At 37.7% G+C, this 27,882-nt stretch overlaps 1 protein-coding gene across 2 annotated transcripts in view; it reads left to right on the top strand.

The window, feature by feature from the left end:
- The window catches only part of LOC126354548 (nardilysin-like), a 342,605-nt gene that overhangs the window by 291,784 nt on the left and 22,939 nt on the right, over window positions 1–27,882 (top strand). For both annotated transcript variants that reach the window (XM_050004292.1, XM_050004300.1), the window contains exon 20: window positions 13,415–13,442. In XM_050004292.1, coding sequence (XP_049860249.1) covers window positions 13,415–13,442 — 28 coding nt within the window. The remainder of the gene's footprint in view (window positions 1–13,414; window positions 13,443–27,882) is intronic.

Raw genomic sequence — 27,882 nt, forward strand, 5'->3', positions numbered from 1 at the left:
TCTCCCCTTCCTACCACTCCCCTCAGCTTGCAATCAGTGCTGCCACCACTACTTGCCACTAGCCTAGCAGCTTCCGATGAGAGGCAGGGAGGCGTGAGGAGTGGTTTGTTTGGATCTGATTCTCAAAGATTGTTGATGCAGCTGCCAGAAATGATGGTTATGTGAGCATGACTTGTGTCTGAGTGATTGTGTGAATGTGTATGTGCGCTCTCATTTTCTGACATAGGCTATGCCTGAAAATTTAGTTGTGAGTGGGTGATTGTTTTTGCTACATGCCTACCTGTGGCTCAGCAATCATCTGTATGGTGAGGTGCTACATATTTTCATTTTTATTGATTCTCAGAGTATTTGCACAAGTTATCTGTTATGGATTGATCACTTCGGTCTCATTTTATCAGCATGGCATCTGTGCCACATGAATAGCTGGCCACAAGAGTGAACTTCCACGGCGGGCCAAAACCATAGGCCATTTCTGTGCGTATCTCTAACAGATCTGAAGCCCGTCATGTGCAGGCCCTACCTGTTGGATCTAGTCTCATCCATCTGCCTGCAGGCAAGGTCAGTTTCTGTGTGGCATAATGTGGCAGAGTTTCATGGGTTATCCATGGATCCAGGACTGTGGTGCTCCTCGGCAGGTGATGGATTTCAGGAATTGCGACTGTCTCACAAGTACATTGTGCAGTACAGCGTTTTATAGACATTTTATTTATTCTAGTACACTTTGGCACTTTGAAAGTAGTTGATATATTAGAAAGTATGAACAATAAGAAGAAGAAAATTGTAGCAGTTACTGGCAGTTCGTACACTATGTACTCATCTGTTTCTCGAAAGAAAAATAGACATAATACAGTGGGCAATAACCAACAGTAGAGAACATAATAGAACCAACATTTTACTGATGGTCACCTATAGTATTGGTTTACACAACTCTTCCCCCCATGATACATTTCTTTCAAAGAGGCCTCCTTTTTTCTGAGTTTTTTTTTCTTTTTAGATCTGTCTTCTGACTTCAAGGAAATGCGTATTTTTGTCACCAAATGTGTTTCATTTTATTGAAGTAAAATAACAACAGTGGTCTTATTGAAACACATGTACAATTTGGCTTGCTTTCTCCATATAAAAACTGTTCATTACAAAATATGTTAATGTTAGTGCTTAAGATTTTTGCTTATACGGGGGAGAAATACAGAAGTACTTAAATTTTTTGTCAACTTCTAACGCTTTCGACAACAAGAAGCAATGTGTAGCTGGTTTACAAAATTCACACCTCTCTCACATCAGTTGACTTGCTTGGGATGCTCAGCCGATCTTCTCGGGATAGTCGGCCATGTTGATCTCCAAAAACTATTTCTCTATGCATGAAACAAGTGGATACTCGCAGAATATGTTCAGTTTAGTCTTGGTATATTTCAACTTCCACAAAGATCAAATTCACCATTTCTCCCATAAATATTCAAAGGTTTGCAAGTCAACCCATTCTTCTCGCATTAGACTCAATTAAATAAATTTACAATAACATTGATTTAACAACCACATAATTTATGAACATATCTTGCTTCTAGCAAGTCCTACACATGAATTACTTAAAAGTCTAATTTCATTTCTTCATTTGTTCTTAACAGTCATCACAATCACTAAAAGCACATGATAATAATTAAACACTCCTTGTTCTTCTCTACACATACACTGGAACTCTATGGATTGTACAGCAGGTACTGTCGGCCGCCGTATCCACAATTTGCTCATGACTGTTTTTAGACCTGCACACACAAACATGCAGTGTGCAGTAGGTCGGATTTGTCTCTCTCACACTTCTATTTAAAATATCCTGTGTTCGAGAAGGAGGAAGACCAAGTGGTTCTATAATTTATGCAGAAATTCTTGAAGCACTACATACCCCCCACTCTCGATCAAACACGTGATATTTTATATACAATCATTATGTACATTTATATTACAACAATAACAATTCATATTTCAACAGTATACATTGTTCTTTTCATGTCCGTAAATACCTGTTTTCTTAGTATTTACCTATTCCTTATTTTTTTTCATTTTACTTTAATTTTAAAACGTGAACGTTTCAATCAATGTTGAGTTCGTTTTCTTATATCTAGGAATTGTGAGGACTAAACCTTTAGTTTCCAATCATAATCTCCATGTGTTCGTGACACTTGAGTACTTTATTCTTTATTCTAATTCCTTGTACTGTTTTTTCCTTAGTACGTACTAGTATTATTATTTGTAGTGGTTTGTAGTCTGGAGGAACTCTGGGCAACTGAAAGTGTTCTTTTCAACACTTGTAAATTCACATAAAACATAATAATGCTAGTGATATATAGAATTCAAACTTACCAGAATAATTCCTATTAAATGTGTGACTTCTTTCATGATACTGTCCTTTTCCCCTAGGATGAGTACCTGTACCTTACATGTGGGTTGCCCCTATGAGTTCAATTCCTCCTTCGGTTCTGGTAGGCCTTCTATAAAACATTCCTATTCATCAGGCCATAGGTCGTCCTATCTCTATGTAGGTACGTCTGCTCTATATCCTTAGCAAATGCTGGGTGCACCCCTGTACCCCCGTTATCCTTTATGAGTAGGCCTCATGTTTCGTTGCCCTAGTATATATCTTCATGTACACTACAATTAAATCTATTTTACACTTCACTGTCACTTCTTAGTACCTCATTTAATACCCTAGAGTCCTCCTCTACTTTTCAACTTCTATAACCTTAGTAGATACTGTGTCTACACATATTATTCTACTCATGGTAGATATTATGTCTACCAGTCCCAGTATCCTACTATTCATCAATTTATCGGAGTATTCTCTACACTGACTTTTCGTAAACAAGCATCACAATTAACTCCAATCTGGCTTGCATTGTCCTTTATTACTCATACTTCCTGCTTATGTATACTTGTAAGATCGTCATAGTTTTTCTACACTTATGTACACATGTGATATGGAATCTTCCTTGTTCTTACATATAATAGCTTTTCATGTAAATAGGTGATGTAGAACCATCATAACAAAAACAATGTGTGCATCTTTCTAGACGTACATATATCTTCTCCCCTAAAACCCTTGGCGGTTCTTACATCTTTTTAATCTGTGACTTCGTTGTTTGTGTATTCGTATTTCTTTGTGTGTATGCGTAAGTGTGTTTGTGTGTTCTGATTCTTCGACCTTCTTATGTGACAATAAGTTGTAGGTTATTGGAAACAACGGAGACCAGTAAGAACTTCTGTGGTAGAAGTATATGAATATGGATAGAGGGAAAAAATAGGTAGGTCCTCAAAAAAGAAGTAAGAAAGGAAAAAATAGAAATGTTTGTTAAGATCGAAGAAGAGAGAGGAGACAGCCTCAAAGACAGGAAACCCTTCCCCACTCCCTCTTCCCCAGGATGCCTACCTAGCAGGTACTTGAGTGAGAAGCTGGAGGAGATATGGTGTTAAATTGTCTCCTGCAGAATGGACATTCCCACCTTCACTCTTGTGGTCCCTGAAGAAAATCCTAGCAACCCTATGGAAATGGCAAATGGTGAAGAATCAGCCACACTTGTTGGCGAGGGTTGTTTGAAAGGTGTGATGTGTGTTCTGTATTAGCCATGATTTATCTGTTGGTGTAAATCATGTTCTTATTTACTCTAACCACCCCCTTTCAAAATCAATACAAACCTTCCCATCTACATCACATCTCGTAAAAGGAATAAAATATTCTATAAAAAATAGAAAGTCCATACACTACAGTCTAACGGTTGTTCAATTAGTTACATGATATTACCTTTTTCCACAAATATAATATTATATTCTGTTCATTTTGTCTAGAGATCACTGTATATCCGTGATTCTCTTAAATTGTTTTTTATTTTGTTGTCATATCCAGTTTTCTCAGTACTAAAATTATAGGATAGCTTAAGAATTCGAGAATAGTTTAAGATTTGAAGGGAATTTGGTGCAGGAAAGTATTTTGGAAGAAAAACCGAAAACAACTCGGGATCCGACGGTCGTCACTCCGCCCGTTATATCTCTGGGGGTTATACAACATTATGTCCTTTACATTGTACTTTCCTTGTTCTGATCCAGTTATAGGATCCACTAAAAATAATGTCATGGGATGGATTATCGTTTGTATTCGGTAAGGTTCTTCATATTTTTGCAAGAATTTGTGTGTCTCTTTTTGTAGGGTAGAGCTCTGAAGATGCTGTTTTACGAGGACTAGGTTATTGACTTTGTACTGCAGTTCTACAGCTTTTTCATTATGCCAACTCACTCTTTGTTGTGCTTTTTGTACAAAATTTTTTGGAACTATTTCCTGATTAAGTTCGTAATCGACAATAGGTTGTTCAGGACAATTAAAACATTTAATAAGAGGTTCTCTTACAAAGGGTTTGCCTATTGCTTGTAAAGGTGTTACTCCAGTTGATAAATGTGGTAATTCATTTAAAATAAGTTCAACGTGTTTAATTTTCGTTGTCCATAAAGTAAGTTTTTGATGGCAGTAGGCGCAGCATAATTTCCCAATTTCTATCTTAACTCTATCACACGGATTTGAGGACGGGTTATAGTTGGATATTAATACTTGACGAATATCTTCCCAAACTAGAAATTATTTAAATTCATTACTGGCAAATTGTGGTTCATTATCTGTGAGAAATCGTTTTAGTTTTCTTACCTTCAGAAAGTACTGTTTTAAACAGTGTATAACCATCTGTGTATTTGCTCTTTTGATAGGATGTAACCTAACATATTTTGATCAGTATTCTATGATAACCAAAATGTATGACACTCCTCCCTTTCTTTTCAGAACTGGTGTAAATAAATCTGGTGTTGTACGATCGTGTAATGACTTAGGAATAATTGTATATATTTTGTATTTAACATGAGTGGTACTCTCTTTCACCTTCTGACAGATTTCACAGGTCCTTATTAAAGATGCTACTTTATGTCCTAGCTTCTTAAAATCATAGAACTTATTTATAAGAGCTATATACTTTTTTATTCCGAGGTGTCCATGCCCCATATGAACATATCACACAATTTTATCTTCCATTAACTTCGGAATACATATGCATCAACATTGTGATGTTATACTGTCTCTCCAAAACAAATTATGCCCTATAATTTTCCACTTCCCTGCTTGATTAGGAGGTAAGGAATTTCTGACATGCATAACAAAAGCACACTCGGGACCATCCGACCGCCGTCTCATCCTCAGTTGGGGATGCGGATAGGAGGGGCGTGTGGTCAGCACACTGCTCTCCCGGTCGTTATGATGGTTTTCTTTGACCGGAGCCACTACTATTCGGTTGAGTAGCTCCTCAATTGGCATCATGAGGCTGAGTGCACCCCGAAAAATGGCAACAGCGCATGGCGGCTGGATGGTCACCCATCCAAGTGCTGACCACGCCCGACAGCGCTTAACTTCGGTGATCTCACGGGAACCGGAGTATCCAGTACGGCAAGGCCGTTGCCTAAGCATAACAAATATTTCTGTACAATAGGGATCGTGATGGATGTTTTCTTTTATTATTTGAGCTATCTCTTATACCCGGGTGTAAGACTATTCTACTGTCATAAAATTAATTGCAAAAATTATGCCAGGTCCTTCTGTACTTTTTAATTCTTCCATTCGTACGGGTAATCTAGACAAACCATCCGGTACAATATTCTCAGAAACTATTATGTATTGTATCCTAATATCATATTCCCGGAGGAAAAGCATCCAGCGCATTAATCTACTATGTAATAACTGACTATTCATTAAAAAAGATAGAGCTTGATGATCTGTATAGACCTGGAGTTCTGACCCACATACTAGTGTTTGAAATTTCTGGGTACTCCATAAATTGCTAACAGTATCTGTTCAGTAGCTGTATAGTTTAATTCATGTTTATTAAGACTATGGCTAGCAAAAGCTATGGATCTGTGATTTATATATCTAGACCCCACTGTCCTTGAAAAAGCTCTGCTGTGATACCATAATCAGACGCATCGGTTGAAATTTTAAATGGCTTGTCCATATTCAGATGATGGAATATGGGTGATTCTACCAGTGATCTTTTTACGTTTTTGAATGCATCATTTGCGTCTTTATCCCAAACCCACAGCATTCTCTTTCTTAACAAACATAAAATTCTTGGGTCATTCAGTTCATGACCACGTATATACCATGTATAGTATCCAGCCATTCCTATAAATCCCTTAAATTGTCTTATGTTTCTAGGGGGTGGACATTCCTTAATAGCTTTTATGTGCTCAGGGTCCGGTCTAATCCCCTGCACCCCTACAATATGCTCTAAAAACTTAAGCTCTTGTCACGAAAAGTGCGATTTAGACAAATTCACTGTAATACTTTTTTACTTGATTTTTTTCAAGGTTAGACAATGTTCTTCCCAGGTAGCTGAGATTATGAGGATATCATCTACGTATATTATTAAATCCTTTAATAAATCTCTTCCTAATGCCTCATCCGGAGTACGAATAGATACGGATAGTGAGATATTTAGTCCGAACGGTAATTCATTGAAATGATATGATTTACCATCAAACAGAAATGCTGTATACTTCCTTGATTCAGGATATGGCCTAATTTTGCCAATATTCCGTCATCAGGTCAATCGTGCTAAAAAGCTTGCTTTCTCAAATTTGGATAACAATTCATCGATGTTAACTGGTCTGTCTCATTCTGTCTCTTTATGCTTATTCAATGGACGTGTGTCTAGCACTAATCACACATCTCTTGATGCTAGAACTATGTTCTATTATATTGTTGCTAATCATTGTGTGTATTTTGTCCTTAACTGCTTCTTTCAAACTCACCGGTATTGGGTATGGCGTACAGAAAAATGGAATGTAATTTTTGTTTTTAAAGTTACATATGTAATGCTGATATTACTGGGACGATTGGAAAATACTACTTCATATTCCATTAGAATTTTATATAAATCTTGGTTTTGTTCACTGGTTAATATTAGAGATTCGTTAACTTTATTTTGTATGTCAGCTTGATGTGATACATAATTCACATTATCGATCTCTGGTGACAATCGTGCTGTAATGGTTAATCGTAACATTCAGTTGTTTGTCTTACAATGTAATTATCGGTTACAAACAGTATCCAATATCTATTTCATCTTTACCAAAGCAAAGATTTTCCTGAAAATTCAATATGACATTAAATTCTAATAGCCAGTTTAGGCCAAATAAAACATTCCTATTAATATTTTTTACTATTAAAAGTGTTTGACGTAATCTGATATTTTCGATGTGGTAGTTCACTTGGGTTTCATGTTTCACAACATTACTTTTCATTCTGCTTATGCCAACTATGTAAACTCCAGTTACTGGTAACAGCGGTAAGTTAGGTTTAGTCTATAACGTGTTAAACAACATGCTAGAAATGAGTGACACCCCTCTCCCTAAGTCTATGAATATGGTAACTTCAGAAGTCTCCATGGTTCCTGCAATTACTGGCTATGGATTATTGGTAGTCTCACTTGATTCTTCCAGTAACAACCACCCTTTTGTACGTATTTTGTGTGTGAAATTAACATACTTATTATGAACCAGGGCCTCCTAGTGTATCTCTATGACCTGGGCCCTGGCCATGGATCCAGGTTGCACTGCATTTTCCTCATTATTAGTAATCACTGGTTGGTTACCAAATTGAGGTACTATGTTACTATGTTGTGCTCTATTATTACTTGGCACAAATTCCTGCGAAGTTACTTTACCTAAGTTCAAAGGTGGATGCTTCTTCTGATAATTATCGTTGCCATTATTTCTGTTGCACTGGTGTACTCCAGCTAAGTTTATCTCATGTCTTTTAAAATTATTATTACCATTCCTTCTGTAATTCTGATTTTCACTTTGGTGTGTTCTCTCGCTGCAGTCTTCATTTAAGGCATTAAGTGTGTCCACAAAGGACAACAATTCTTCTACTGTTTTCCACTCACTATCTTTCCTCGTGTAAATGGGTAATCGTCTTATTAAAATTCTCTCTAACCCCCCTTCTTCCATTGGAATATCTAAGTGCTTCACCCATGTTAAATGCCAGACAAAATACTTTCTCATTGTTCCCCACACATTATTGTAATACTTCGCGTCCCACAGATCTAATATCAGTTTTTCCTGCGCACTAGCGGACCAATATTTTTCGTTAAATTTATCCTGCATGTCTCCCCAAGAAGTAAAGTTCTCAATATTTACAGTACCACACTCTCAGGCTTCCCCTAAAAGGTACCCAACAGCAAATTCAATCGTCTTCAAATCTTCCCAGTTCTTCGGCAAAGCTTGGTTAAATCTTTTCGGAAAGTGAGTAGGATGTACTTTCCCATCCTGCTTAAACTTAGGGAATTGCCTAGGTAACTCTGAATTGGCTCCCCATTGTAAATCCGTCATTACCTCACTAGTCAATACCACATTAGGAGAAGTCACCCTATTATCTACTTGGATAAGTTTGAATTCTTTCCATAGTTCATCCATACCTCTCTTGGTATTACTAAGTTCCAAAGAAAAAATGGGAGATATGTTATCGGATGTTACTCTCGCGGCATTTTTTCGTTCTATAATCTCTTCTACCTGTTCCTCCAGACTACTTATATTTATTATGTCCGAAGTTGCTAGTTTCTCCTTAAAGTTTCTATGTTATCTACTTGAGTGTTAATGCCTGCAATTTTCGATTGGACTATTGGTATTAACTTATCCTGCTTTTCAACAGTTTCTTTCCAGACTCTACAGTGTTACATTTGTCTTCAGTATCAGATTTTAACTTCTTTGCCAAATCCTGAAGTTCTGTCTCTGTCTCTGATTAAAGTCAGTGAATAGTTGATTTATGTGACTGCTTAAAGAACTAGTTAGTTCACCTTTCAAATCTGTCTTGAGATATTCTACTTTAGAAGTTAAAGCATCGAATTCAGACTTCAAATTTCCCATACCTTCACATAAAGTACTAAAGTCTTTACTTTGTGAATCTACCTTAGCACTTAATAATTCTAAAGTTTCATTCTGAACATCCAATTTATTATTTAATTGAGTATTCACTGAATCTGTCTTAAGACTTTGAGAATTTAAAGCTGCATTTAGTTCCTTTCTTAAAGCCACTGAATCTGCACTTTGGGCTTTGATTAAATGTACTAATTCAGACCAGTCTGGCACTTCCTTACTCACTTTAATAGCCATGGCTGCTTCTGAAGTTTCCCCAATTCTCTATGTATTATTCATATTCGTATTAGTTTTAGATCTAGTAATCATTTAACAAATTAACTCTAAGTATAATAAATACACCAATAAAAGTCACTCTACCCTTTGTATCCCTTCTCGCTAAGGTACTAAAGTTCTGTTTTGCACTCACCCAGTGTAGGATTCTCACAACGTAGTTAAGTGGATGTGATGGCAAGTCAGCACCGTTGAACAGCAAGCCAGCGGCATCAGACATTGGTGTTGATGTCGGCTTCGATAGGCAGCTGTGGAAGCAGGTCAACACCGGTGAACCACAACTGGTGCCCGTAGGGTCGGATATTGTATTCGCGTCGGTGTCGCCGCGATGTGCGTGACAGTTCTTTACTCCTCCCGGGTGAATTATTCTCGTCGTATCTCTTCTTAGTATAAGTCGGCCACGTCGATCTCCACAAAACTTCTCCGAAGAATAAAGCTGGTTAAGGGAATTTGATTTGTCAGTCTCTCTCTCTCTCTCTCTCTCTCTGTCCCCTCATGAAATTAGTGCATACTCGCAGAATACTTTTAGTTTAGTCTTGGTATATTTCAACTTCCCCAAAGAACAAATTCACCATTTCTCACATAAATATTCGAAAGTTTGCAAGTCAACTGATTTGTCTCGCATTAGACTCAACGAAATACATTTATAATAGCGTTGGTTTAACAACCACATAATTTATGAACATGTCTTGCTTCTAGCAAGTCCAACACATGAATTACTTAAGAGTCAAATTTCATTTTTTCATTTTTCCTTAACAATCATCACAGTCACTAAAAGGCACAGAATAATACATAAACACTCCTTGTTCTTCTCAACACATACACTGGAACTCTATGGATCATACAGCAGATACTTGTCGGCTGCCGTTCAGCTGCCGCATCCAAAATCTGCTTGTGACTGTTTTTAGATCTGCACACACAAACGTGCAGGGCGCAGTAGGTCGGATTTGTCTCTCTCACACTTCTATTTAAAATATTGTGTGTTCAAGACAGAGGAAGACCAAGTGGTTCTAGAATTTATGCAGAAATTCTCAGAGCACTACAAACTTATGTCTTTACTTATCCTTCAGATCTCAGAATTTATCAGAGAAAAATGCTAAAACTTGTCTGGAAATTAGGAAAATGTCAGGGACTCTCACTTGGAGGAACTTGGAGCAAGCCTGGCTAAGCTCAGAGTAGCTAGATTAGAGTTACATTATGAGTCTGTGTAGTTGAAAATAAAATGTTTCATTATTATGAGGGCATGCTGAAAAGTAATGCCTCTAAATTATTTGTGTGATAACTCTTAAAACCTTTTAAATCAAACAAATGTCACTAACATTCTACATCTTTATTCTTTATGTCTACATATTTGCAGGCCTCTTCTGTTAGAGGGCTCCGAATTGTTACATGTAACATGATGGTGTGTAGCATAACTATACCAATGTGTGAGAAACAGTGTGCTGTAATTGAGTTTCAAATTCAAAAAGTTTGTCCACACATGGAGCACCCTCTCCCTTAGTATGGTGATGCCAGGCCACTCACAAGAGTTGCAACATCTGGTGGTACAAGCCAATGTCATATGTTCACTGTAATCGGTCATCCTCCATACAGTCCTGAATTGGCCCCACCTGGTTTTCATATGTTTCCTAAACTTAAAGAACACATTTGAGGACTTCACTTTGATAATGTTGAAGGAGTGCCAGTAAAGCTGAGGTGCTGTTTCTGTCAGCAAAGTCAGACATTCTACAGTGGCAGTATCAACAGACTTGCTGTCCTTTTACTTTGATTGTAATGTATATCTGCACTGATTTTCACATTTTGCTCCTTTTCTCTGCAATAACACTTCCTTATTTGTCATATGTAATGATTGTTACTGAGTGTAGTTTTCTATGATTTATTAATATTCATCACACTGTCCTATATATCACTTGTTAAATCAGATTGGTTGCTTACAAGTGATTAATTAATTTGCTAAGACAATAGCTTAAATCTCAGCGCGTGTCACATGCATTTACAATGAAGCAGAGAACTGTTCTATTATGCAAGGAATTTTTTATTCAATAAACTTTCACAGTCAATTCTTAGAAACAAATGACTGATTACTTTTGAATACATTGTGTGAGTGAATAGTGATCAATGTGTTACAAATATTTACTATCAAAAACAGTCTTGATCACAATTTACATATTATTTATGGTGACCAGTTTGGACCTCTACTGTGGCCATCTTCAGACCAAAGAGTAAGAACCTCCTTCAGGTGGTAAAACACTAGTAGTAGTGTTTTACCACCTGAAGGAGGTTCTTACTCTTTGGTCTGAAGATGACCACAGTAGTGGTTGAAACCAGTCACCGTAAATAATAAATGAATTGTGATCAAGACTGTTTTCAATAGTAAATTACTGATCTTTTTTTATAAGTAATTTATAGTTATTTTAATCTGTGGAACCTTGCTTTGCAACTGAGCTTTGGTTGTATTCAGTAACTTTTGAATGATCAAGTCACTTGTATCTTCTGTGAAACATAATATTGTCTGTTGACTTGTTTTCATTATATTCTGAAGGTGCAAAATTTCTATATTTATTTGTTCTGTTTTAATTATTGCTCAGAGATTTTATGCCCAAATACTGCTTGAAGGAGATCCATTTTTCTGAATTGAAATCAACATAAGACAAGAAAGATAGTTCATTTTGGAAAAAGTATTTTATTTTGCTATTATCACTATCAAGAAGTGAATTGCTTTTGCGACTCTACAAATTTAAAATAAGATGACATATTCCATATTAGCCAGAATTGAACAAATTCTAAAGATACAGTAAAAAAGTCTTAGTTTGAGTCAGTCTAGGATTGCTTCAAAATGCACAGATACATCCTCTTTCAGCTGCATTCATAATGTGGCACCATACAGCAGTACTAGATAATAATGTTGTAAATGTGGCTCCATGATTGGTTGTAGAGCCACCTTAACGTACATGAACACAAAAGATGTAGCTGGATGAGTGTGTTATCCACGTACACTCATGAGCAACTGAATTAGACATCTAGTTAATAGTGTGTAGCATACTTTTTTGGAAATCACAAAACTGATTTCATGAATCATCAAAAGTGTTGAGAAAGCATCCTGACCTATGACTGCTTCATCACTGTTCACAGGTGTCAGATACTGGTCAGAGCTGATCACCAATGAAACGTATCTCCCTCAATGGCATCTGCAGATAAGTTCAATAAAATTGTGGCCAGAAGAACTGAGGGGGGGGGGGGGGGGGGGGGGGAAATCATCCCAAAAAAAGTCCTGATGTTCTCAAACGGTTTAGGATCAATGGGGTGGTGCATTGCCATGCAGATTGTATAGGTTGTTGTATGTGAAAAAATAGATGCATACAGTTGTAGGTTCCTGTATCATGTGCATGTGAGAAATGATGGCAGAGACATTCAAGGTCTCATTTCATCCCTTGTGCACATCTGTTACTAATAACATCACCGCTACCTGAATGGTGTTTCCAAACTCAATGCATCACCTCAAGAGGCTTTTGGCATACTCTGCCTTTGATTCATCTGTCCTTGAGAATACTTCTCATGCTTTGAGTGTGTGAGGGTGGTTTTCCTGTACACATGCTAATTTATACTGATGTATGGGGTGCAGGCACCTGAATCCCCAATAGTGAGAAAATGCTTCTCAGTTATCTGGCTATTTAACTATTGTTGATGCTGCTGCTTTTGTGCTGCACTGAATTGGTTAGCAGTTTGCTGTATTTTGCCCTGTCTATCTGCTTTTATATAATCTGTGACATCAGCAACACGCCAATGATTGCTCTGGTACCAAGATATTCATAGTGTCTTGCCATGATGAAATGCATTCATATTCCTTGACTTCTCCATCCTGCACTCAGTCATCATGCTGATGGCCAATACAAGGTCTGACAACATACCTACTATTCCACACATTGCATCAGTTGCTCATGAGGCTACATCCTAACATCTCTTCTAATGGATTACATTTTCCATACTGCTACAGATATTGTGGCATCAATTTTCTTTTTAAACCTGTACCTGCTTATTGAGAAACAGTAATGAGCAAAATTTTGAGGAAACATTTTGTGTATCATTACAAATTGATGTGAAGACACATAATTATGCAAAAGATAAGTGTTAAATATTTTCAGATACACTTTTAAGTTATATTTCATTGTAAGTCTTTTTTTTTTTTCAGGTGGTGGGATGTAAGGATGCCCGAAAAGGTAGGTTAAATGCTTCTTTAGTAATCTGAGTAAGAAAATTCTTGAAAATACGTGTTACTATTTGTGATTGGTGAAGAAGAACACTTACAGATTTTTTTACATCTCATCTTATTTCTACAGCATTTTTGGCCTGTTGCCATTTCAGTGCTTTGTGGTGGATCAGTGTGCCCCTAACCCTTATTTTATATCATTGTACCAGGATGACATCATTGGGAAGTGAAGTGAAGGTTTTTTTGTGATCAAGAATCAGTTGAGGAGGTGCAGCAATCTTATTTATTTAAATCTTTCAGTATAAGATTGGATGAGCAAATAATTTTCAGTCCCTGCGACCGGATGCAATTTTGGAACACCAGATGTCTAAAGAGCAAACCCTGTGCCAGACATCAGAATTTGCCCCAGCCCGATCAGTGTATCATTGGTAACAACGATGGCTTGAACCCTGTAACTGATGAGGCTGGAAGACATAAGGAAGGCACAGATGTCCCTGTTCAAAAACAGAGACCTTAATAGCTAACATCATCTATTAAATGTTTTAAATTCTTTCTCTCCCAAACCAGCAGCACGACTGGCTGTCAACATTCATATTTAAAACACACCAATTACTAACATGTAATTAATGAACAATTTAGGACTTGATCAGCAATGACAGTGAATTGAACGCTTCAAGAAATTAAAATTCCTATATCAAGGAATAGTGAATGTCAAGGCAGAAAAAGCACTTCAACTGGTCAGAGAAACACAGCCACCTACTGATATTGATGAACAATGACAACCATACCTGTAGCAGAGTTACTTACCTACATAACTCAGATATTACCGAGTACTCAGTAGTAATGGTTGGAATGAATTATTAGGCACCAGCAGCAGCTTACTAAGCTACAGCCAAGCTAATTCTCGGCCTACAGCACTCATTTCATATCAGTAACTTTGTTAACAGTACTTGGCATATACACCTTGGGAAAAACCTAAAAATTTTTTCATCTTGGGAAAAAAACCGGGAATTTTTTAGAAGTCTGGGATTATTTCATTGCTCTAGTTTTGAGTGAATTTTTGTAATTTTGATGGTTAAGAACTTAAACTCAAACAAAGAATTTCTTTTTAGCTCACTGCTGCAGAATAATACTGCTATAGTAAAATGCAAATGAGAAAAAACACCAGTATAAAACTTAAGTTGCAGAGAAAATGCACCATTTACAACAACAAAACGCAGTGCATATACAAGAGTCTGCTGACAGCAAAATGTGTCAAAGGTTTTGAGATGAAGCCAACCGATTTTGATGAGAGTGCCATCACAACTGTTTAAATTAGATTCGTTTAAGCAGTTGCCAACAGGCCTATGCTGCAGTCACATGTGAGAAGTGCATTCTCCTACTTCTCGCTACTTGAAGCTTGGCTGTTAGGAGCACAAGCAATAGCTCCAAACAGGCAGATGCTACCCAGAAAAATTGTTCTTGCATGCCCAAGCTGCGAGATTTGAACATGCGCAGAGGAGTCAAAGTTGTAGAGGAGAGTAGTCTCCATATGACGTGCATTTAGGTTTAGTGATTATGCTGTTCTCTCTTCATTTACAGCTCTCAAGTCAAATGAAAACAAAATGGATTTCTGTGGCTGGGAGCAATGAAATGAATTAAAATACATTCACATAGTTACAAAGACTAAAATATGTTCTTAGTTTCAGTTTCCTGATTTTATTTTATTTGCACATTATTGGCAAACAAGCAGTAATCGCTTTGCAGGCTGATGAAGTTATTTTCATCAGTTTGCTAAAGAAATTTGACTTTTATCTTTTCTGCAGAGGAAGTCAATTTATTTGAAATGAATTGTTTCATCCCACACTGTTAGCAAGTTTCAACTGTGTACTGAATTTAAAGTGCATGTTTTCATCTTCTTGCACTTTTGACGTTATGTCATAATAAAGCATCAGGTGTCAGATAATGTAGTAATTGTACTCCAAGTAAACTGACATTCCCGAAAACGACTTGGAAAAGCTTTAGCAGAGTTTTATGTAAACGTTCTCAAGTCTTTGTGTGGGTAAAGGCCCTTGTCTTTACCAGTGTTCACATGTGCCAATCTGCATGTTCCCGGGTAGGGGATTTTGGTAATTATGTATGGTCCTGTGTATAGTAATTGCCACTTATGGTTCAGTTTTCGAATTTTTGGGGATTTGGGATGTGTTCTATGTAACACCTTTGTCCTGTGTAAAACTGTTTTGTATGTTTCAACTTTCTGTCATCAATTCTTTCCTATATTTAGCCCATATTTCAGGGTTGATTACTGCTTGTTGTACTTTATCATCCAGTGATCTTGGGTAAAGGTTTTTCCCGTTCGTCTATCTGATTGCAATTGAACAATAGCTCATTTGTTGTAAATCCAGCTGATGTATGGAGAATGTTGTTAACAACTTGTAAGAAAGGAATGACATATTCAAACCACTTGGTATGTTTACGAGGTCTGTAGGTCCTCACAAACCTGTTGAATTCCTTAAACACACTTTCTATAAGGGGGGGGGGGGGGGGGGGGTCTTTGGGATGAAATTTGGATACTAAAATGTGTTTGATTTGCTTGAGATCTACAAACTCCTTCCATTTATGTCCCATAAAATATGAGGCATTATCTGATAATTTCTGGTTTTCCTAATCTTGCCAAATATTCCTCTTTAATTACTCTTATAATGGAACTGCCTGTAACTTTTTGTACAGCATACAGTTTTATGTATTTAGTGAAAATATCATACAGGCCTACTATATATTTTACTTCCCCTTTACCTCTGGAATAGGGTCCAGCCACATCTAACAATACCTTTTCAAGAGGCTTCTTAGCCACAATGGGATGTATTTCTGTCTGTTTGGAGATGTTAGAATGTTTTGCTTTCTGGCAAACAATACACTTTCTTACCACCTGTAGTACTCTTCACCTTTCATCTAAGGTTAGGGAAATAACAATATTTAGCTATTTTATGAGTGCATTTTGCAGTGCCATAATGGCGCCAAGTATTGTGTGTTTATAAGGTAAACTCATTCACACATTTGTCTGGCAAACACACACACACCATTTCTCGTGTTCAGGAGGTTTCCTATGGAACAAGAACCTTTGTGTATAGTGAAAAACCTTTTTGACTTTTCATCGCCATTATGTGCAAGTTGTGCTCTTACCTTACTTGAGCATGTGTCTTCTGCTGTAATTGTTCCATGTTTGCACATGTGAACATAGTATGGTCGGAGTGTTTTGTCCGCCATCAACGTAGCTCTTATTTCACCTTCCTGCTCTAAAAGGTTGTTGAATTCCTCTAAGCCTTGTGGTAGTTGAGAAAGAGCATCAGCTATTATGTTTTGATTTCCTTGTATGTATACTATTTTAAAGTCGAATGAGATTTCCTTCTTCTTCTTCTACCATTTGGAAAAGGCATGCACCCAGACTGTGAGAAGATGCGTTGATGCAGAAACAAAAATCTTTCCTCATGTCTGGTTGAGATTAAATATTAGCATTTAATAGGGCTCGCTTGATGTTTTCAACATCGGTTTGACATTGCTTGTGCCATACCCAAGGTCTGCTTTTCTTGAGAAGATTGAGTAGACCATCACTGTTCATAAGTTGGTTAGGGATGATTTTCCTGAAAAATGACACTAGGCCTAAGTAGGCCTTAATTGTTTCTTGTTTTGCAGAATAGGGCAATTCCTAAGAGCATCAAGTTTTTTAGGATCTGGCATTATGCCTTGCGAAGAGATTATGTGTCCTAAAAATTTTACCTTTTGTCGTTCAAAATTAGATTTCTTGAAATTTGCTGTTACTCCATATTCGGAAAAACGGCTCAATACTTGTTCAATTAATCTTAAATGTTCTACCCAAGTGGGTGTAGCGACTAAAAGGTCATCCACATATACTGTTACCTTACTCAAAAGTTCAGGCCATAGTGCGCTGTCAAATGCAGAAATAAATACACCTGCACTTCGTTCAATCCTAACGGTAATATTTGAAATTCGAAGCTCCTGCCCCCACATACAAAGGTGGTATACTTCCAACTTTCTTCATGTAGTTTTATTTGCCAATATGAAAACCGGAGTTAGATTATAGCAAGGAATTAAGCATTATGGCATTTCATAAGCTGTTCCTCTAAATTGTTTGGACATGTTCGGACTGGTACAATAATCTTACTAACGTCACGTGTGTCGAGGACCAACTTCCAATATGTTGACCCCTGGCATTTGGTTACACCAATTAGTGTCCTTAGAGGCTCTCAACTGGAATTCTCTTTGTCTCTGCGTTTTATTCAGCATATGTGTGTTACTTTGGTGGCCGAATTCCACTGTCTGTGTGTTGTTCAGTTGTCGGTTATTGTTTTGTGTTTGCCAAGCGATCGACTGATTTTTGCCGTTAGCATGTGTCTGTACATATTGTACAGCCTGGCCAAATGCTACTCATCCATTGTAATTGTGTTTGCTAATTTTTGCCCATTTCTTTTATATCCACCTTTGTATTTACGTCTTTCTCCATTTCCATTGTGATTACCATTACCATTACCATACGTCTGTGTGGGGTAAGGTTGCCATCTGTGTTGTTCTATGAATCCATTGTTTACTTGTTGGTCCATAAATCTCTGTGTTGCTATCAGCATATTAACAGGTTTCAGTTGTACTGGTCTCTCTTCATATATTAAATCTGTAGAGTCCAGTACAGATAGAAAGTATTCGGTGACGTGTTTCCTTAATATGGGCAGGATGACAGCTCTTTAAAATTTTCAGCACATCTACTTAAGATGCCGGCTTTGTCCAGTATCTGATTTTATTCAAATATTTTTCAAAAGAGCCCCTTAAGCTTCTGTACTTTCTATTGAATGGAGCTGGGTTGGATACTTCATGTCTGAGCCTCTCTTGTACGGCCTCAGACCAATACTTGTTCTTGAAATGATCTCTCAAACTGTTTGTATTAGTGGCAACATTCCACCATGCCCATAGTCCATAGCTGAACATCACCCTGTGTGTATCCAACAGCAAATCTAATTTTCTGGGCTTCGGTCCAGTTACAAGATAAAACATTTTGAAATGCTGTGATAAAGAACACAGGGTGTGAAAGTTTCATATCAGCGCACACTCCACTGCAGAGTGAAAATCTCATTCTGGAAACATCCCCCAGGCTGTGGCTAAGCCATGTCTCCGCAGTATCCTTTCTTTCAGGAGTGCTAGTTCTGCAAGTTTCGCAGAAGAGCTTCTGTAAAGTTTGGAAGGTAGGAGACGGATACTGGCAGAAGTAAAGCTGTGAGTACCGGACGTGAGTCGTGCTTCGGTAGCTCAGTTGGTAGAGCACTTGCCCGCGAAAGGCAAAGGTCCCGAGTTCGAGTCTCGGTCGGGCACACAGTTTTAATCTACCAGGAAGTTTCATATCAACGCACACTCCGCTGCAGAGTGAAAATCTCATTCTGTGAACACAGGGTGTGTTCTTTTTCCTTTAGAAGTAAATATCAGAAATTGTTGATGCCTAGGTAATCCCTCATGTGCAAGTAATTTTGACAAGCATGTCTTGCTGTCAGTGGTAGGCATGTTTATGTTTGCTTGTGGTGTACTGCATGGCAACTGCACTTGCTCGACAGGTGCAACTGCTGGCAAGTGTTATTGCATTGTTCAACTTTCGGTATTTTCCTTCAGTGGGCCAACCCCGTATTGTGGGTAACCAGTGAACGTATCTAACTTCTCTAAAAGCATAGGTTTGTTTTCTGTCATATGTTGTTTTGGAGGTTTAATAACACTACCTCGCAACCTTTCCTCTGCTTTCTTTAAACCCAAGTCCATTTTATCCAGAAGTTGACTTTCTTTCTCTAAAAGCTTCTTCTACAGTATCTACATAAATTTTGCATTCTGACAGTACCTTTTCAGCAAGGGTCCTGCCCTTATCCAGCATCCCGGCTTCAGATTTTTTAGTTATTTCCTTTACATCTGCACATGACTTATCTCTCTGTTTTTTGGCAAATTCTGACTCTAAACTTAACTGATCTGCTCTTAGACTCAACTTGTGTATTCCTGTAGGTAGGTTGTTGCATTTGTCTTGCAGGTTGCTGACTGCATTTGTCACATTTTTTACCGACGCATTCACATGGGATTGCATATCCTGAATTTGGGAGTATGCTTCACTGAGGTTTTGCCACTCACTTGCAAGTTGTTCCTGTTTACAATCTACTGAGGTTACCTTTTCTGTTAAAATATTTATGTTGTGGGACAAGTCGGTAATTATTTCTTGTTTTAGTTGTTTATCTTCCTGGATAGTTAACTTCCCAGATAGTTTGTCAGATAAGTCAGTGTGTATATTTTTGCTCACCTCACTGAACTGTTGACTAATACTATTCTTGAAATCGTTAAATGCCTGATTTTACTGTGTAAGCTGTTGCCCTATATTTTCCTGATATTTTGTGAACTGCTATGTTACACTCTTAAGCTGTTGTGTTACACTTTCTTGAAATTCCTGTTGTATTGTAAGCTGTTGTGTTATTAGTTGCACGAGTTGTGTGAAATTGTGGTTGGTACTAGTAACTGTTTCCTGCTCTTGCATTCACGACATACTGAGCAAATAGTCAGAGGAAGTTTCGCTGTCACATGCTTCAGTTTCACTATTTGGTAAAATGTTTCCTGGTGAGAACTAGAAATTGCCCATTGAGTATCATAAAAGTGACATCTTGATAAGTTATATCACCAGTGTCATCATTTTTTTAATAATGGAATGCCAAGCTGGTTGTTTTGGTAGCCATTGGCCAGTTCACGAATTGGCACATTACTTTCAACTGTTGGCAAGCTCGGATTTATGCCAGCTTGGCATATTGAATTTTGTAATGAATTTTCAACAGTGGCCATTTCCTTTGACTCCATTGTTGAAAAGTTTTTAACAAAATTATGAAAAGAAAAAAAAAAAAACAACCAAAAATGGATTTTTGTTTGTATCCGTATCTTTCAATTAGATCAGTTTTATGTGTGTTTTCATTAATGAACCTGAGTTTTCTCTGATCGTACAGAATTTGCAAGAATTATTTTGCACCGTATTGTTGATTTTTGTCTTTTTTAGAGAAATGCACTTTCTGTGAAGGATATTAATGAGAAGGAAAAGAGATTATTTACTGTGAGAGAGATGGCACCAAGTCCGGCCATGTAAGCATACAGCGTAGCAGCTCCCTACCTTAACTGCTGAAATCTGCATTCCTGGCGTGTCTTGATTGTAGGCATTATTTAATTTTTAATTTGCTCCTTCAAGTTGCTAATAGTTCCAATCTCATGGACTTGTAACTAATGCAACAAAGGCCTCGTTAGTTTCTTGTAATGATAAAATGGATTGGAAACCTGAATAAAAATTTACTGCTTAAATAATTAAAAGGAAAATTTTGAAAGAATAATTGAAAAAACAAAATTGGAAGTACTCATATTCTGGCTGAACTTTAATGGCACTAATATAAACAGACCTTCAATTTTGAATATGTATCTTCAGCATTTAACTTTCGTAAATTTATGTACATCCTCTTTTGTTACCACTTTTGTGTGTGGAGATTGGTATGACAATACTGGTTCCAGATCGCCCCTCCTCTGCTCACGTGGTCATTTTGATGCAGGATTCTTAGCGTGTCACGGAATAATGAACAGAAAATGACTGTGTGAATAACCTTTACTATCTTGATGATACTTTTTTACTGTACAATTGAAATACATCCATCCGCTATCGCATATAGAGACAAACAGCTGAATCTAAAGGAATTAAAAAATTGAAGAGCATCTCTCTCCTTGTTTTGTGTCTTATATGTATAAAATGAAAAGAATGAGAGGAAGAAAGAAAATAATAATATGATTCTTCACACCTTCCGAACAAAATGCTGGACTGCTGCACATGGTCAGGTGATGCCCCACTACACATGAATTTCAAAACAGAAATGGGACAAAAGGTGTACGAGCAGAGCAAACACCAAGTGTGAACTTCCTTCATCATTGCAGCTGTGCATGCACAGTAACTCCTGTATTCTGTCGCTCTCTGGCAACTGCTCAAACAAACCTGTTTCTAACAGGTTATGGGAAAATATTGCAAATGGTGATTTGAGAAGTATTACTATCAAAGTAAATTTCCTTTTGTGCAATGTCAGTGTTGTTACATGGGAGGATGTGTGATGATTTTTTAAAATCACAAAGCATTTGTCTCTCATTCAAAACTTAACACTTTGAGAACCAGCCCCTTAGAAAAATTTTGGGCCCTGAAGACCAGACATTTAAATCATCATTGAAAATTTGTGTTGGATATGTCTTAAAGGGAAACACAAGCAAAAAAGATCAATATTGTACATGAAAGCTTAGCTTTTCTTGTAGCTATACCCTATGTATATAAATTTAAAGCATGAACTTTTCGTATTTGTGTGTTCGTGCTGCTTAATAGTGAGTTTGCTATTGGCTGACAGCATGACATGTCCTATGCTCTTGACATCTGCTGTCATTTTCTGGTGGCATTTCCTATGCTGTCATTTTTTCGTGAGATAACGTGAGGTGAGCTGAGTTTTGTTTTGTAAAGTGCCGGTCTATAAAACTTTTACCATTCAAAGGATTGATAAGTTTTACCATTTTGAAGGAAAGTTTACTGTTACTGAACACAGAGAAAGTTTATTTTCATCTGGGAAAATGTGTAGTTTTAACTGGGGAATCCGGGAAAAGTCATGCAGTTGGTTTCCTTGTCCATGTATGCACCCTGCAGTGAAGTAACTTACACCTAAGGCTGTAGTCATTTATTGAAAGATATCACTGAGAGTTGTCTGTCAATAATCCTTATATCCAAAGTCAGTATTATAATCGATCAGATGAATGATTGGTGTTGACAATTCAGGTGGGCAGATGGAAGTGTTGCTGGACATGGCTTATGGCAACTCATGCCCCATTGGTGCTGCTACTAGCATTCTCTAGGGGGGGAAGGGGGCGAAAGGGGGGGGGGGGGGACTCAACAACAAGCAGGTAACATTTGTATGCCTGATTTTACTTACAGTTATTTATATATTTGCAATACATATACTAAAGGGAAAAATGCCACTTTGATTGCTGTCAGAATCTGCTTTAGAATGGTCTTCTTGTGACTACTCGAGCTATCAGTGCTTCTTTCCAGATGTATAAATAGCTTTTCAATGGATTCCTCCACAACACCTGCATTTTTGGGTGCCTTTCTGATGACACTTGCAATGCTGTTCACAATTTTCATCCAGGTCCTGCTTCTCACTTGCCCAACAACTTCCAGAAGTAGTTTCTCTTTTGATATGGTCAGTTCTATGGCACTGAAGTGCCACAATATTGAGTAATTCACTGTTCTTCAAATTTGCTTTAAGATCCAATTTTCAGCCACTGAATAAGTTTGTCTTCCTTTATTGCTGAAGTTCGTGTCTTATCATGAACAGTGGAATAATATGGAGCATTATCCATGACATTCACAGATGATCTAGTCTGATTTCTCATAAGCAGTGTCTTTAACTACTCTTAAAAAACTACACAGTTCATCTCTTCATGATAATAAACTTCCTTTCTCGAACAAAAAATTAACAGCCAACTTAACACAAAACTGTCCTATGTGCCTGCACATAAAACAAAAATAACATATGCACTACTGTTGTCCACTTGGGCATTCCATCATTCCAACCTCTATGTAATGGATGGCTGATAGTAATCCAAGTTTCATCTAACCACACTGTACTTTCCAATCTCACACTAATGATCCTACACAGAAATTTGCTATACCATGCAACAACATGTGCCCATTCCATTAAGATTTTACATCTGTTAGACACTGAATTGCTGAAACATCTGTCTTTGAGAGCTGTAAGCAATGATAATTTGCTTCCTTTTTAAAAAAAATTGTCTTTCCAATAAAACACAAACAGTTTAGTTAGTGTGGTATGTTCCTTTCTCGTGTAATAGAAATATATACAACAGCAAACAGCATCTTTCTAGAAATCGTCTAACACTATCACTTTTTTTTTCCTCAGATGCTTTTTTCCTGCGACTGCAGCATTGTTATGCCACTCCCATCACAGTTTGTATTGTACTGTTATATTTCCCTATTGTTTCAGCAGTATGGTTGCTTAATTTCAAAGCTGTTGCTGCCCTCTTAATGACATGAGCAACAGGAAATAAGGATTCACCTATCCCTGTTTCTTTCTGAAAAATAATTCTTCATCAAACACACAGATTCGTGGGTCTGCATGTGTAGCATTCTTTTCTTCCTCTGTTTCATTTCATGTGTCGGGCTGGCACTATTTATTGCCCTTTTCATTGTTTGATATGAAACGGAAGAAACTAAACACTAAAATCCACAAAAACAAAATAAACTATAAACCAAACTTCTATTTAGACAAACTATAGCACTGGTTACAAATCAGAGTCACTGGTATGTTTCAGAGAGGCATGTGCATCACATAATGTTTCTTGTGCTACCTGCTCAAGCACAGTCTGCTATTGGTTGGATTACAGCAACTAGGCAATAGAAGAACACTATTGAGCTGTTAATACCTAGGAGTCATCTCCCAGACTATGGACATAGCTTAGATATAACCTCAATATACCTTTATAAAGCCACAGGCTTTGGCCTAGTGGATACTAACAGTGCCATAAAATTGTGTGGCAATAGCCTTGCTAGTAATAAACACACTAATATCCGCTTATCATTTGGTATAAGCAGATCCAGTCTAGGTACAGGCTTTTGCAGTATAAAGCTCAGGCTACCCTCTGATCAAGCAGGTGAACTGTGACAAAGCACATACATTATTCTTAACAATTGTTCATAATTCCCAAACACATGAGGGCAGTATGTTCTGATCATCACAAAGGCAACCACTTAAAATACAAACACAGATGTATGTTTACTAAACACAGCCACAAGATTAAGAAACAAAACAGGCAGTGAGAATACTCGAGACAGACAGTGAGCAACTTAATGCCACAAGTCAAAATTGATAGGCAGATTTGTTTTTGAATAATGGCGAGAATAATGGCGAGATACACAATGAGAATACTCGAGGCAGACACTGACCATCACAAGGCAACAGCATAACTAGATGTGCACATGTTCATTCAATACTCACAGCCAACAAGATCAAGACAGATTCATAAAACATAGCCAGCTGAAACCCAATGCTCACTCAGATACATCTTTCATGAACCAACTGTCCTCAGCCAATCCAAACAGGGACACATGTGACCGAGTGACAGTTCTAACAGAAGTGGCTCAACTGATTTTAGTTTTGCCAGTCACATTCAGTTACAGTTGCTTAACACTTCATAGTACCACAAGTGGCACTAATTGACCATTTCCTCCCAAATAACACATGGGTTTCATTCCATATCACCGAACTTACAATGTGAATGGTACAAGCATTGATATAGGAAATCAGTACAAGAATTCAATCAGTTCCGCAACTCAACAATCTCAAAACACTGTTGATAGCGCAAAGCATCAGACAGATTATTGATCCCTAATCTTCCAGATGTTTTGCACATAAATCTCCAAAATTACCAACCACATGTCACTGCAGAAACACTCTCAAAATCAAATTTCTCTAGACGAGGTGCCTAAACCAACTGGGAAAACACACACACACACACACACACACACACACACTACACACCACGCCACTGCAAAACTGACAGCTATAAATATCTGATCTGCCAAGCAGTTTGCATATGAAAAGAAAACACAAATGTTTCTAACTATGAACCACCATCATCGTAGAAGCACTCAGAAGTGAGCCAAAATCAATTTCTGAGGATGTGATACCATATTGACTAAGAGTACACATGCACACTAAAGCCACCATGAAACCATGCAGACGTCAACTTGCCTGTTCTCCCAATGGGAAACAAACTCTAAACTACAGTTGGTAGAATGTAACAACTTTAGCCAATTCTTTCATAATTTGCAGTGAGTAACCACACCATTGGACAACTGAGCAAAATACTTGAGGCTCTTCCACTTCTTAAGAGAATACTGAATAGTATACAGTTTTATTCTGCTACACATGATGGTGCAATGGAAACCTGTCATATCATCTGTGTACCCGACAGCATGCCTGAATGATTCAAGGAGCCAAATGTTTCACCACAACTGTTAGAGGAGGCCCTACCGCATGTCATGAAAGAGAAGATCTCTCTGCAGCCGCTATCCTATCTACAGCCATTACAAGCCTCAAGTTGTGAAAACAGCCACCAGGCAGTGCTACTTCATGATGGATTGCTGCTCACCATATGTGGAGACATTTTGAAAATCCTCAAAAGGCAAGACCATTTGTCTCATCCAATATCTGATTCTCCTGGTTGCAAACATGACCATTCTTGTAACCCTCACTTCAGAGCACAGCATTTATTGAACATAAATAATTTCCATAACAACAACGTAAATTGTCTGTCCCTGAACCAAGTATTCATCAGGGCCACAAACAGAAATTGTTCTAAGATCATTCTAGAGTTGGTTGTGGCATTAATGCAGTATCCCACGGGGTACACCTATCGTTATGACAGAGACTTCTGGATCTACCCTGTACTTACCCCAAATGTGCTCACACACATAGGCACCCACAAGAAAAGGCTACATCTGCTTCATGTTTTGGGGCAGACACAAGAGATCCAGAAGCTTCTTGTGAATGCGCCCATGAAGAATTTCCACTCGACTTCAACCATTGACAGCCATGCACCTGGAAGCTAGGAAAGTGCTCAGCACTGAAGTCAATTTTGCAGATCCAATATCATTCAGTACTTGCTCTTTAAAGGTGCGAATGAACTATTCTACCAGTCGATTTGAGACTGGATGTAAGAACAGTGTAATAATGTGTTTAATACCATTCTGGATGTGAAACCTTTAGGAATAGCCCGCTTTGGATTGGTTTTCTATCCAACACTAATGGTGTTGCTCACAGTCTGTTGGAAATGAAGACAAAATTTATTGTGCCCCTGTATCAGGCCCAGTATTTACATTATCAAACAAGCTTTGCAGAATCTTGCATCTGCTGTCAGATTTAAAACTGTGTGGTCATATGACAATCCATTGCGTTCCCCAAACCCAAGTTTAAACAGTGCTACAAATTGCATAAGAAGCTTGTTACTCAAGGTACCAACGAGCTAATGGTATGCACTGCATGATGATGAAGATGTGAAGATGGAATATGCATCAAGGTTGAATGTATTGTTGACTGACAGATTTGTCACAAATGACTCTATTCGAGACACCTGGTTTTAAGTGACTGTTAGTCACACAAGTCCTAGAAGTGACATGTCATAGTGGCTGTCTGCTAACAATTTTGAATTTTGATTGCACTACACTCAGCAAGGGAGTGCCCACACAGGTTTATCACTGAGATAAAGACACCAATAACAAAAAGAACAGTTACTGGAGTGTTTTTTATGGTTGCATGTAACAAAATTTTAAGTAGTGTCAGCATCTGATGATGATTATTAGAAATTTTATTAATTTGCGTACGCTGGGGCCACTGGCTGGTGTTCATTGTGCTGTGGGATACCACCACTATGTAACTTCGATGTGAACAATCACATCATCATCCTTGTAATGTGGACATTGCCATTTGGCATCTAAGCAATTTGGAAACAAAGTGTACCACCGCAAAAGATGCAGGGATTTCAGAGAACAAAACCGGGTGGCCACTTCTGAATGAAACTTGTTTACCATTTTGGAGTTTGTGACGAAAACTCGCTGTACTGTATCATGTCGGCTCTGGGCTACTTGTGATGTTGCTACCATGTGAATTTTCTTGGGAAAATGATGAGACAGTAAAGACATACGTCAGACAATGGTAACACTGATGGACTGAACAGAGGGATAACTTTTGAACTAAGGAATATAATTGAGGATTTGTAGACAGCAAAAAGGCCTATTAGTTGTTTGGACATTTAATCTAACTTGCCTGGAAATGCTGCACAAGGGGTTATTCATGTACTTCCCAGTCCCGTTGATCCTTGTTAAATGACTGAAGCTGCTGCTGTTTATTCTGTTGTAGTTTTAGCCTTTTTGTTGATTTAGCCATTGCTGCTGTTGTTTCTGTTTCAGCTTTAGATGATGTTGTTGTTGTTTGAGCTGTTGCTGTGAAAGCTCAAAAATCTGGTGTCCATTATTGCACTTGGTGGACCAAAGTTGCATTAGTCTCATTACAAATGTGACTCTCACTTCAGCTCACAAAATTTATTGAACTAAATTACTTTTATAACAATAATATCAACTGTCAGTCTGTGAATCAAATAGTAATGGTTCTTAGTAAAATATCCATCTTGCAGGAGGAGAGTCTGACACATGGGCTACCGATTTTGATTAGTTGATTAGTTTTTGCAAGGACATTTTATATTGAAAATGGAGAGACATGTTTCGGATTTTGCCAGACACTCCCTAGTTTTTGAAAAATTTGAGGTCAATGTTAATGACAGCAAATCATATTTTCAATGCCATACAT

The sequence above is a fragment of the Schistocerca gregaria genome, chromosome 1 (genome assembly GCF_023897955.1).
Source record: "Schistocerca gregaria isolate iqSchGreg1 chromosome 1, iqSchGreg1.2, whole genome shotgun sequence".
Classification (NCBI taxonomy): domain Eukaryota; kingdom Metazoa; phylum Arthropoda; class Insecta; order Orthoptera; family Acrididae; genus Schistocerca; species Schistocerca gregaria.